We start from the raw sequence: 14561 nt of genomic DNA on the forward strand, positions 1-14561 counted from the left end.
CCTGTCTGCTGTGGCTGTTGTGTTTGAGCGAAATTTGCACTGCCTGTTCTGTGTTCTTAAGGATGGCTTGCATTTGTTTAGCTATTTGGCGAACAGCTAATATGACAATAGCAGAGATGTACCTACTTAATGTGAGATAGTGTGAGAAATTGTGTTACTGGTTGAGGGGGGTGAACCCCACTCAAGTAGGAACCACAATACTGGTCAGGGTGAGGCACAATCACACCACAAATTAAACTGTGCCCAACCCTCTATTAACGTGGCACAGAGCAGACAAGTTTAACTTAGAGACAAAATGTAAAGTATTTATGTAGTACCTCAAATAGTAATAAAGTGAAGACACAGTAAATTAGAGTACATTTTAATAAATAAAACAAGACCAAAATGACAAAAATCCAATGAGTAGAACTGGAGATATGCAATTTTAAATATTTAAGTGACAATACCGCCAAAATGCCCAACGTGCCAACTGTGGCTACCTGGTCGCGCTGGATGTGGGAAAGTTACAAGTTCAGGCCAACCATGATAGATCGGGGTCGGGTACAGGAACCCAGTTAGGCCCGATGAACTAGAGAGCATTAAGTCCTGGTTGAAGAGCGTAGTGAGGTTCCGAATCACATAGCCGAGGCAATGTGTTGATTGCAAGGAGCTACGAAGCTGCAATACGAGGTCCTGTGTCATAGACAAGGATCCCATCAACGAGGGCTCGTGATGCAAAGTCCAGTGTTGAGGAATGGTTGTGTTGTCGAGGTGACGCGTTGGTTGCAAAGAGCTGAGAGGCTGCAATTTGAGAACCAGCTTTGTCATCGAGGCTGACATCAACAAGGGATTCGTGATGCGAGGGCCGGCGTCGGTGAAGCTTCGCACAGCTGCAGTTCCAATGCGGGCTGTGAGGTCGATGCACTGAGAGAATCCTTGCAGCCGAGGCAATGCATTGATTCTGCTCTGGTTTTCACTGCGCAGCAGAGGAGATGCATCTGTTCTGCTGAATCCACAGCTGGATGGTTGAGCACCTTCAGGCCCACTTCCAAGGGTCCCGGACTGTGGTGGCACGAATTTGCAGGCTTGGACTCACAAATGGCAGAGTACAGGTGCTGGGTCTAAGATGTGTGCTGAAGAGTTGCTATTTGTGGTCCAATATTTATACCAGGTGCCTCATTTGACATGGGAGAAGTATCTAGAGGTTTCCCTTCAAAGTGCACAGGTTTCCTTCCTCGTCTGCCCTGCCTCCAGACTAACTAATGGGGGGTATGCAGCCCCTTGTGTGGAGGCAGTACACAATCTATTCAAGTGTAAGTAGGACTGTGCCCTGCTCCACGCTCCTATCCTGCCAGCATTGCCCATCCAGGCACACCTTAGCCCTCTATTTTGAATACTCAAAACCCAACTGTCAGCTACAGCCAGTAATGTAACCCACTGGACTACCTCTTTATCCTTCTAAGACTGGGGAGGGTGGTGATACAGGTACCATATTGTTATGGGGTAAATTGAGGACTGTGAAGGCTCACCAGCTTGTCGAACTCAGGCAACATTGCAGCTCTCTGGCTCACATGTTGGAGTTCTTGATTCTTTCCTCTGGCAAACTGTGGGATTTTGTGGTTGATGAGTGACCTCATTCATCGAAGCATCCTCCTCTCAGATTGTCCAGTCAGCTGGGGCTTGAGATCAGGCTGGCTTCTCGGAGACACAGTTCTAGTTCTTCAAGCGGCTAGGTAAGCTCTGTGTCTCTCCTCACATCACATCAGCAAGGATTTAAGCAGATGTGTCAGATTTATATCCAGTCTGCAGATATTAGTAACACCCCAGCAGAGATTTCAATTCTGGTGATAAATCTTCCTTGCAATAGTGCATGCTTTTACAGTGGCAATACAATCTACGAAATGCTGATTCCATACATGCCAACATTTTAGGACCAGGAAGTGGGAGATTTAAAAGAAAAAATCGGGAGAATGAAAATTCTCCATTGACTTATGTTGTAGAAAATGCAATTTCAGGCGGGAGACAGCTCAAATAAAGCCAATTTTGGCTTTAAAAATCGGTAGTCTCCCGCCTGAATCGGGTCTGTTGGCATGTATGTGATTCAGTAGGCCCGTGCAACGTCCTCTGGTCGCCTATTTGTATATGTGCCAGAGGCATTGGGTTGTTTGAAAATGCACTTGGCATTCATTCTGTCAAACAGATTCATTGCTAACAATACACATTGAGCGGGCTTTTGGTCCTCTCTTTCAATCACTGACTTTCGTTGACCATTCTCTTTCATCCATTGACTTAATAATTTGCCTATGCTCAGCCCAGTGGAATAAATCTTTGTCACCTAAGGCTATTGACTGTTTAGGAGTATCCTTTCTCTTCCATGTGAGTCTTTGCACTGAAATGCCTGAGGAACTACTTTACAACTTACTTTAGAACTATGGCGCACTTTGTCTGCACCTGCTGGCACCCTCTTGTGCGCTTCACTCCAATGTGCTAAAGCAGCAGGAGATAGCTCACATAACCCAGACATATTGGCTTTGTCATGCTTGTTTTTCTAAAGCGATCAATGGTGAAGAACCAAAGTAGGGGCTACATCTGCGGTTTTACACCCAGACCCCTATAAAGCTGCAGACCGGTCTGCAGGTGGCTGGGTAGGTTAATAGTGGAGAAGTGTGGCTCAGGAGTGGAGAAGTGTGGCTCAGGGGTTGGAGGCGGCAGACCCGGAAGCTGAGATCGGTCCTGGACCAGGGTTCAATTCCCTGCCTCGGCGGGTCTTGGGCTCAAACATTCCACAGACTCGATAATTCTCGTTCCGGTGCCTACTCGACTCACGGGTTCACACTCTGCGACTCTGGGCAATAGCTTGCTTAATCTCCATTACGGCCCCTCGCGGCGGGATGCCTGGCTTTCACCTTGTGGATACCCTGCTGGGGTTATCTCACAGGGGAATACCAGGACGGGTTCCCAAGGCAAGCGCCTGGATGCCTTCGGGTGATACGTGCGCTATATAAATCGCAATACATTTACATTTACAATACTCCTACAACAGAGATCAGAGTATAACGTGCAGGTCTCAAGTTTTAAACCCAGTAATGCCAAACACCTGTGATCGGTAAATATTATTGGGTTGGACATTTGTGGCACCTTCCAGGCACTGAAGGTCCACACACCTGACTGGGCCCACCCAGCACAAGTCTATGCACTTGAGCCCCCAGGCCTGGTCAGACACAGGAAGGCAAACGCTAGATCAAAGGGAGCAAAGAGCCGGCGAGAGACAATATCCACCCAGGGTGAGACAGCAAACACACACCATTAAATCAAATATACATTAGAGGGCCCACACCCCTAGTGTAGATAAGACAAGAGGCCGGCTGCACACATGCACTCCTCCAGAGAAGGCCCCTTCCGCATGAGACCTGGTACAGCAGGCCCAGCCTGCTCTCGCGCCGCGGGCTTCCTCAGAGACGTGCTGGCACCAGACCAGGCTCTCAAGGAGTCACAAGTGTGTGAGAAGGCAGGGTGCTGCGAACACCTTGACACGCGGCCTGGGGCAATACTGCATTCCAACTGCACACCGTGTCACCGTGAGCTTCAGAATGGACGGCGGGCCTGTAACCAGAGCGTAGACGCCTCCAAACACTGTAATTATGAACAAAGGGCGGTCTGGTAGCACAGTGCCACACATGAGGCATTCCTGGTGAGCAGTTCTATGGTTTCCCCGCTCGTTTGGCCTGCAACTCATGGCGGCAATGTACAAATTATAGGTGTCCTTCTTCCACCTGTATCGCCCTGCCCTCCCTCCCTGATCTGAAGCCTCCTGATTGGCCAAGATTTAATATAGCCATCATTATCCCATCTAGCAATTACCGAGTGTGATAAACATCGCACCACTTGTAATTGCGATTCCTGTGCATACAGGTATTTATGCAGGGGTTGCAATTAAGCGGGTCACTTGTAATCAGGATCAAGGTGTGCATTCACATCATATTTCACCCACGTAATCTAGTCTATACCTATAACCAGCGAGAAAGGCAAAGGAAGGAACAGGAGAGCGTCATGCTGCTCATTACATATTCAAATTAGATATCCAGGCACGCGCTGACCGTCATCAAGTGACACTTGGGCACGCGGAGGATGCCACTGCATGGCTGGTACTGGAGTCTTTGACACACAATCATCAAGGAGGCAAAGTGGGGAGGAATTGGCTCCTCACAAAGCAACTACGGATTTACTTTTTTAAATCTCAGGAGGGTGTTTAGTCAGATGCTGTAGGTCCTAAAGCGTGCTTATCAGTTTAAGCTGAGGCTGATCTACTGGATGTCTGTGACCATTATAAATATCTGACTGATAGCAGGAAAAATAATGTGATCATTCTGCAAAGAATAACCTTTTCACCAAAGGAGTGTTACCTACACCAGCTCCGCACATGGACATTCTCCTAATATAATGAGTCTTATTAATTAATATGGAGTATGTAAATCCATCAGAAAGCAAAATAGTAGAAACTAATTTCAGATAAAATGTATGGTATTGATTGGGATACCTCACTCATCTCTTACATACCAGTCAACATGTTTCTGCCCTTCCCAACATGTGATACATCTCTGGTGATGGATTTGTCAGCTACGTCATATTATCTGGGAAAAGCAGGAGACTCGGCGGGTAAAACTAGGTGCAAGTGGCAGGACAGACCCAAGGAACACAGACAATCGACCATTTAGCATGGGGTAGGCAGGTGTCTCCATTATCCAGTCACCTGTAGATCGAGGTTACTAAAGTTTAGGATAATTTCCAGATAATAGGACAGATCTGTCAGATAGCTCACCCTTTTTCTGGCCCTGCACCACTTAGATTAGTTTATAGGCTAGATCATTAATTAGGGCAGGGACATATATGTCCTGAGGAATACCCAGTGATGTATCATATGCTGGGAAGCACAGAAACGTGCCGCTCAGTAATGGCTCAACCTGGTGCCCTTATTAACATACACCTTTGTATAGTGCAACGTTCACCCACAAGGCGGTCTCTACGCACTTTTCATAGATATTTATTATTACACAAATAAATTCTACTCATGTTATTGACCTTGGAAGGATGGAAGGCTGAGTGGGCCCACTGCAGTCACAACCATTACCTGCAGTGTTAAACACAGATCCCTGGAGAGCATCCACCAGGGGCGGCTGGTGACATTTGAAAGTGGTGAGGCGTAAACTAATTTGCATATTGCACCGCGCGAGCGAGCCCGAACCACCTTGCATCCATCCATACATCATTCATGCATCCATCCACCCATCCATGCACCCACCCTGCATCCATACATCATGCATCCATCCATCCATCCACCCATCCATCCATCCACCCATCCATCCATCCACCCATCCATCCTGCATCCATCATTCATTCATGCATCCATCCTGCATCCATCCTGCATCCATCATTCATTCATGCATCCACCCACCCATCCATACATTCTGCATCCATCCTGCATCCATCATTCATTCATGCATCCACCCATCCATCCATCCACCCATCCCTCCTGCATCCATCATTCATTCATGCATCCACCCATCCATCCATCCATCCTGCATCCATCATTCATTCATGCATCCACCCATCCATCCATCCATCCACCCATCCTGCATCCATCATTCATTCATCCATCCATCCATCCATTCACCCACCCATCCACCCATCCATCCTGCATCCATCCTGCACCCATCATGCATTCATGCATCCATCCATCCATCCACCCATCCATCATCCATCCTGCATCCATTCATCCATCCATCCTGCATCCATCATTCATTCATGCATCCATCCACCCACCCATCCATCCTGCATCCATCATTCATTCATGCATCCACCCATCCACCCAGCCATCCATCCTGCATCCATCATTCATTCATGCATCCACCCATCATTCATCCTGCATCCATTCATGCATCCACCCATCCATCCACCCACCCATCATCCATCCATAATTCATGTATTTTTATGACCATATAACTTGCACACAGCTTGTCAGTGTTCAATACCAGTCTCGAACCTTGTACTCCAGCGCCAATGATACATGATTAATATTGATTGTTTTTAAAACATGTATTTATTCGACACCAATTTCACACCTTAGTCGGAACATCATTTTTATTTGTTTTTTAAAATATCTATTTATTTAACACAAAAGTAAGTAATGTATACATTTTTATGGCTCGATAAGAGGCTCGAACCTGGTTTCCCAGCACCAAAGTCAGCTATGTATTGACCAGCCAATCCTGGCGCTGTATGCAGCGCCAGGATTGGCTGGGGGGGGGCACCATGACTCCTCGCCCAGTCGCCCTGTGTAACCCCGGGGGCTGCGGCCCGCCCCCTGGTCCTCTCTCTAAGGGGGAATTCACAGGAAAACGATCTGCGCATGCGCGGGCATGCTTGTGCCCAAAAATACACTTGCGCAGCTGCAGCAGGCCCATCCTCCCCCCCACCCCCCCCCCCCCCCCCCCCCCCCTGTGCACTCTGGGAAAGTCGGGTGGCTCCTGGTTTCCCGGCCGGCAGATAGCGCGATTTTTTTAAATATTTGTATCGGGCTTTTAGTGACGACACGGTAGGTCCATGGGGCTTAGTGGGGCTACGCCCCTACGCCCCAATGGATGCACCGCGCCTGGCATCCACTAGTCCAGTGGCCCATCAGACCGGGCTTTTGATAGTCAAAGAATCTTTGAAACAGGTGAGTGCTACAGACTCGATCTTACACCAGAAAGACAGGCCCAACCACAGTCAATGGAGAAACCATAAACTACTCTCAACAAAGATAAAAACTACAGCAGTAGTGTGCCAGGTAGGTCCACGAGGGCCGAATCCATGTCACATTTTGACTATGTAAAGGAATCCAATACATACTGATTGTATGTAATTTTATCTTTTTGTGACTATCATGAAAATCTGACATGGATCCATGCATTCTGGACATATATTGGCAAACCCGACTGATAAAAGGAAGATTGGTCACACTCTACAAGGTAAATGGAAAAGAACTAATATCACAAACGAGGCTTAGGGGGAGTAAATGTTTAAGTAAAGACTACTGTAGGTGAGCGCAGAAGGCAAATACCACATTCAATACTATGGAACTATTGTAATATCAAGATGCACCTGTACAATCTGGAATCTTGCCCAAAAATGATGTCAGTATGCTCGATTGGAGGCATATGAGGCGGTAATTAGAGGCACAATAAGCAAGATTCACTAACTATGTAAAGGACTTTGGGATACAACCGCAAAGTAGCACTTTCTTCAGCTTGCCAACAGCTGGACATTTTATAACTTCTCGCTCCTCCGAGCACTGTAAATAGCCATTATTGCCATAGACTTACCTTTCCCCTTCCGCATTGACCGTGGGTACTTGTTATTGCCGTCACCCATTAAGGAAGCAGGGATTTCCTACATGAAAACAATAAAACAGTTATACTTTTAGAACCGTTGGTTGAAGGGTAAGAAGTCAAACAATGAAATAACAAAAATGTTTAAAAAAACAAAAACAATGCAGATAGATAGAAAGATAGATAGATAGATAGATAGATAGATAGATAGATAGAACACACACATTAAATATATATTTATATATAAAGAGAGAGGATGCAAGTGAAGCACCTGTATAATAATACGTTATACATTGTCAGCAGAGATCCTGATGATATCATAAATGACAAGTTTGTGGGTCGAGTGGTCTGTAAATTGTCGCCAGAATACTAAAATGGAAATACAGAACCATATTACACATTACCCGTTTTGTATATTTTACATTACAAGCTTATTTTTATGGTAGTTAGCTTGAAAAGGTTGTATTTTTAAACAGGGAAATGTTGGTCAGTGAAATACTGTGCTATGCGGTTTGGTTGCCTGCAGTAGAAAAGATAAGAACAACACTTACGGCCAAATTACGAGTCTGGCGGTACGAGGACCGCCAGACTCGTGGTGGCGCAGCAGTGGCAGTCCAGCCACGGCCACACTAGCGGTCTGACTGCCCCGTTACGACCTGGGCAGTCTGACCACTCTGGGACTGCCAACGCTGCCGGGAACCGCTGTTCCCTGGTGATGGCGCAGTGGTCAGAGGCCGCAATATGCTTGACAGGACCGCTGTGATCCCACGAGGCATATTACGAGTTTCCTCTCTGCCACGTTTTTCATGGCAGTTCCACTGCCATGAAAAACCTAGTTGGGAGGAAACAAAGGGGGCCCTGTTGCTGTACTGCATAGACGTTACAATCCATGCCGTGCAGGAACCTTGTGAGACTTTCCCATCGCGGTGCCTTTTGCAAAGGCCCCGCGCCTTTGAAAGTGGCAAAGCAGCAGGAATCTCTACACCGCCCACCTGCCAGACTACAAAAAACATGTCATTTGGTGGGCGGGTAGCAACGACTCTTGGCGGTGCAGGGATGGGGAGGTGGCAGGAACCCGCCCCCGCAAAAGTTATAATCGGGCCCTAAATTATGTCGTTGAAAATGTAGAATTTTGAGAAAAAAAACACCCTTGCATTGTTAAAAATCACATTCTATCTGTAGAATGGAAATAACGTTAAGGATGTTCTCCTAACTGGGCAGCTACCAAAGGCATTAGTATGTTTAGTGTTGGTTTACATTTCATGGATAGATTGTTGATGAACCAATGTGATGTTGTGACAGTGTTTACCACATAATTAAAGATTTATTGTATTTGCCACCTTGTCACATAATCTGCCGATTTCGACAAAAAATATGTTTCTAGCTCAAATTGATAAACAACAATGCTGACAGAGATTGCAGCAAAATGCTGCACAGTTTGCCTTTTTACTCTGCATAATTTAGATAACTGTATCATATAATTTAGTGTTCCATTGCCACATAATTCTAGTGTACCTGATAATTTGAAAGCTATGCAGAATAGTTTCTGAGCTCCTACTGTGATGATGAAACCCATTTTCACAGAGAATCGTAACATTTTCCATATTTCACAGTTGACTGTAAAATATTGCTTTTGTAGCACTATTTGTTTGCAGTAAATGCACCCAAACATTTATTGTATACATACATACATAGGGGCAGATTTACAAGAACTGGCACATCCCTGCATATCTGCAGGGATGCGCCAGTTATTGTGAGGTATGTCTCTGCCACCATGGATGCGCTGCAATTACAATGCGGCGCACCATGGGGCAAAAACGGCACAGATGCGTCACGCATCTGTGCTGTAAGAGTGGCGCATTGCTGGAGTTGCGTCGCAAGCGTGACGCAGCTCCAAAAATGCTCTAGGGGTCCCTATCTTGTTGATGCTGCCTCAATCCTTACACATGCTTCAAGCAGGCGCAGGGTTTTTGACGCAGCATGGGCCCAAAAGTGACTGAGTGAAATCTTGTAGATTTCACTCAGCCACTTTTAGGAGGCGTTCCTGCGCGGAAGTCCTTCCCCCCTTCGCAGGAATGCCTCCTTATGACGCAGGGCTTTACAACGTGACGCATCTCCCAGATGCGTCACGTTGTAAGTACCCCACACCATGGCGCATCTTTTGCGTTGCCGCTGCATCACAAAAGTGACGCAACAGTGGCGTAAAAGGGGAGCAAGGGGCTTGTAAATCTGCCCCATAGTCTATATCCAGATGTGCAGAGTATAATATACTAACTATTACCATTGTTGAATGTGGGAAGAGTCCAGGATATACAAAAGGCGAAGTGCTGAGGGGTCATGATGGCCATCCCCTCTGTAAACGGTCGTAATAAACAGCATATTGCAGTAAGCATATCTGAACAACAGGTTTGTGAAAAACTTCTGTGTGCTCTAGTTATAAACAAAGCTGTTAAACCAGTCAGGACACAACACAGGGGATTTAATTAAAATCCACACATTGAGATAGACTTGAACTAAAAGGAAGTCTTGTAAGTATGGCCACAATTGTTTTATTTCTGCAATGTATTCTGCAAGAAAATCTGTATTCAGTATCACAGAAAGCCTTTTTCAAGTCAGTTACACTCTACTATGGTAATGACACCTTTTCTCTGTAATACAAGGTGGCCTATTCACAAAGGCATCTAGAGTATTCCAAATTCCTTTAGAATTTGTTTATGTGCTCTACGTGCCGTTGGAATTTGGACCCAAAACATATAAAATGTTACTATTCAGGGGATATTCATATCCATTTAGCAGAAATGGAAAGGATTGTGCAATCTTTGCAGTATTACTAATAGGAAGTTGAACGTTTCAGAGACAATTCACAAAGGAATGTAAGAGTACGTTAAACAGTACTCCGGTGCTATTTCCTAAACTCATAAATGCTTTTGTGAGTTGGATCCATATATTTTTTTGTCACAGCAATAAAGTTTTTATTTTGGTTGCATCTTTAAATCTCTTCTGTATAATAGGTGGGGCAGGTATATCTTCGAAAGAGAATTCCAAAATCATGTTTTGTTCATAACTTTGATGTTTGGCTAATGCCCAACAAAGTAAGGATTTCACAACTTGAAACATTTTTAAGGCTTTTTTTGTAGAACGTATTTAACATGAACTTCTTTATTCACCAATTTGAAAAAATGAAATAGCTCGAAATGTTACCAGACAATTTCACATAACTTGGCAAGCATTAAAAACCAAAAAGGGATAATAGACGGAGTTCAAACACGATGAAAGTAACCATGCAAGCATTAAAAAAAAATTTAGATGACACCTGGCTTTAATTCCAATTCCGATATGCAAAGGTGTGAGGAAGTCATATTTGGGGACTGTTTGATACTTTGAAGAGTGGCGGCTGGAAGACCTCATTGCACTCTACTTGCATGGCAGGCAGCAGTCAGCCGCTAAGAGGACTCCACCTTCTGGCGAAAAACTCAAGCTAAGATGTAGCGGAGTACAAATATTATGAACATTTTTGTTAATTCTTAAGTTCCACAACCCTTGTTTATCCAGAGCATTCCACAGATGCCTTGATGCTCAGCATATTATCCAATGAACAACAACCACAAACTACTCACAGAATGTTCCACCCTGCGACAAACAACAGAAGAAAATGTGATGTATTGTGGACTGAATACTAGAAACACACTCCTTAGCAGCAGGGTTTAACAGCCCCTATCCATCAAAGCTAGATGAGCAGCAGCCAATCCCCCCTGAAGGGATGCCTGAAATGTGACCAACCCTGCCTCAATTCAACCAATCCTTAAAAGCAATACTGATAAATCATCCATTCCCTGTGTCCACCAGCTGCATAGGCCAGTTACCTCTGGCCACTAAGAGTTTTCCTTCAATGGTGTCTGTCACATGGCTTCGGTTAAGTTCAAGAACTGTCTCAGGAATATTTCTGAGTCTCGCCTTCTATCCCAGAGTACAAGTCTGGCCATGGAGCTTTCTTAGTTCAGGAAACAGCAACTAGGGATACTGGGAATCCAAGTTTGTGTAAAAAATAAAAAAATAGTCCTCATTAATAATAACCCAATAAGGAGACAATCCCACAAGAACTTCCTCCATACGAAATAGGACTAATGAACCCTGCATCACAGGATCAACCATACAGCAAACAAATTTGAAACATATCCACATTGCTCTAATTTCCAACCCACTAGCAGACTGAAGGATTGATCAACAGTGCAGCACGCGTCTTTAGAAAATGGCCACAAGTATCCACCTTGGAATGATGAGACAACTGTGTGCTAAATAACTTCAATCAGCCTCGTCAGGGGCGATAAGCACTATATAAATGTATATCTACAATGTTTTAGATCACAATCCACCAGTGGAAACGCAGATCAACCATCCTTGGACGTTCACTGGCAAATGGCCATGTTGTCCTGGGTGTTATTTTACTAGTGGGACAAAGAGCAAACTGTGTAGAAAAGGCCTTTGACACCCCCACCCCTCAACATAGGCCTGCTTGATACATAACAAGTTGACCATTAGCTCAAACATGCAACAAGGGTCTTCAACACAACACTTAGACCAAGTTGACAGAACACTGGTGGGACAATTAATCAGCCTATTGCAAAAGTATTCGACACATGACCAGATGGCCACAGCTTACAAATGACAAGTGGGTCAATGGCTCAACCATGTAAAAGGTTTTGACACACGGTGATACAGGCCTAGCTGATAATCCACTAGTGGACTGGTGCGTCAAGCATCTTTAAGTCAGTGTCATATTGCTCAGATTAACAAACACAGTAATGCAGCCTTGGTGACAATCCACGAGTAGACTGGAGCATCAATTCTACACTCAGCATCATGGACATACTACCACGATCCATTGGTTCAGGGTACACCCGTGGAATGAAGCATTAAATGTAGGAAAAGTCTTCAACAAATGCTGGCAGATCCCTCGATGACAGTCCACGAGCAGACTCAGTGGTCAACTATGCACATTTTAACACATGACCTTGGTTGTCAATCCTCCATCCGTAGACTGTTGCATCAACTACAGACAAAACCATTGCTGTTGACAATCCACCAGTGCACTGACACGGTGACTGCATGAAAACATTTGTGACACACATGGCCACACAGCCGCAGCCACCTGTCTGCTTAACACCATTTTCAACGAACATTATATGAAAAAGACAGCACACGAGGCTCACCATTTTGCCCATATAAGTGCCCTCTGGTCTGACTGCAAGTCTTATCAGTAGCCCTGGTGGTGAAAGGCCACTTCCTGTGCTGTGTCACGGGCTGGCATTAGAGCCGAGACACAGTGCAGTTTTCAGCCAAGCGCAGCGTTCTGCGTGCATGAATAAGGCCTGAATCAAGCGCCAAGTTTGGACTTTTTCAAATAAAGAGCATGTTCCTACCTGCGCCAGCGGGAGGCAAAGATTAGAGCCCTTCGATCCCCAGGAGCCATGTCTAGAAGATGCCTGCGGCCTCAATGAACCACGCATGATTGCGCAGTTGTGGCATCGCCACCGAACAGTCTCACAGAAATGAGCTAAGCTCCGATTGGTTGGACGGGAGGTTAGTTAAGTGCCACGCCTCTTTCCTAAGACAGCCGGTTTCCTTTCTCTCTTCCTATCCTAGCTTTGCGCTTTAAGCGCATGTAGATGGTGCAATTCAAGCGCTGTGTGTAAAAACAGACACCAGCGCTTCCTGTTTTTCTGAGAGAAATATTTTAGAATTGCAGGCTGCTGAGAAAGCAGAAGGAGCCAGGAATTTAAATAAAAAGCAGCGGCACGGCCTACTGTCCTGTTTGTGAATAAGGAAGAGGTTTGGATGAAGGGATTGAAAACATGTGCAAGATTTTCTGCAATTAATTCTACCTGGTTTTTGTGTGTTTTTCTAATTTGCAATCAGTTCGAGAAACAGAAATCACCAAAAGTTGGCAAATCTAGGGGTCCAAAGAGCTGTAGCATTACCCATTCGAAGCTCATCAAACTGTTTATGTAACACTTATTGCTCACCAGGCGTTGGCAATGCCAATGTGTCTGGATCATAAATAACAGTGCCCCTTCAGTCACTGATGTCCTTTGCGACACAATAAGTCATCATACATGCACTCTGTCACTCGTGGGTCACTCATGTATCCTTCCGTCCACCCACTGATTCATTCTTGGATTCGTTCACTTACAAACCACAATCAAACACACACACAAACTTAACAAAACATGCAGATTATTAAAAGAATAAAAGACAAAAAGAAAACACTCTGACGCCTAAATGTGGCAGGCACATGCTTGCAGTAACAAATGAAATTAAACACGGCACCAGAAGGCCGTCTATCAATGGTGCTGTACGCAGCCGCGGCCGTCCTAATAGGCTAAAGAGCCACTGACGCCCTCTCACCTCTTGGCCACTATAAAGAATGTCTGTCAGGCTGAGCAAAGGTCAGCATGACAGACATTCTTTGCTTTCAGGTCAGCCAGCCAGGAGCTCGACCTGCTCTAAATGTACAGGGTCCTGGAACCCCCAGCTGAACTTTGCCGGGATGAAGATGTCACAGCTCCTGTGGGCTTGACTTCTTCAGCCTTTTTCTTATGACACTTTCCTTGGATTTTCACTTTCTAGACCCACCCCCATAACTTTGACCATTTCTAGACCAACCAGCACAAAATATAGGATGACGACATTGAATGTAATGTTGAGTGCCCCACTTACTCGGCTTTCTTAAATATAAGGTGAAAGTGGCAAGGGGGCTAAAGTGCATCATATGAAGCAAAATTATAAATCTATGCAATAAAAAATATTTTACTTCCTACCAGCCAGCGAAGATAATGGGACAAAAGCGGGGCGGGGGGGTAGGAGGGCTTCAGGAAAATTGGATTGCACAGAGCCACGGCAGCACTCTGGGTCTCTTCTAAACACAAATGAATATGTAATGTTCTGCTGCTCACTTTCAAACCCCATTCCAATTTCAGACTTTTCGACTCACACGGTGTCATCAACGGGTCACGCTGTATTGGTTCCTTTTACAGGGTCTCGCAGTGAGGAACCAATACCACAGGGTGTGCATACAACTAGCTCGCTCGCCTGCAAATAAAATAGAAGGTTTCCAGCTACTTGAAGGATCTGTGCAGCAAATGTCAATATGGGGGTGTGAAACCTCCCCAGGGCTTTGGTGGCAGCCTTAGGAAGCTTGGGGTCTTCCTGGTGTGG

At 45.3% G+C, this 14561-nt stretch overlaps 1 protein-coding gene across 3 annotated transcripts in view; it reads right to left on the bottom strand.

The window, feature by feature from the left end:
• Window positions 1–14561, bottom strand: part of MNMIP1 (manchette microtubule inner protein 1) — a 211602-nt gene that overhangs the window by 139927 nt on the left and 57114 nt on the right. For 2 of the 3 annotated variants that reach the window (XM_086956470.1, XM_086956468.1), the window contains exon 3: window positions 7341–7407. In XM_086956470.1, the coding sequence (XP_086812596.1) occupies window positions 7341–7407 (67 nt within the window). Of the gene's footprint in view, window positions 1–7340; window positions 7408–12766; window positions 12893–14561 lie in introns of those variants that run through there. The other variant, XM_086956469.1, reaches the window with a different exon arrangement.

Source organism: Lissotriton vulgaris, chromosome 2_1 (genome assembly GCF_964263255.1).
Source record: "Lissotriton vulgaris chromosome 2_1, aLisVul1.2, whole genome shotgun sequence".
Taxonomy (NCBI): domain Eukaryota; kingdom Metazoa; phylum Chordata; class Amphibia; order Caudata; family Salamandridae; genus Lissotriton; species Lissotriton vulgaris.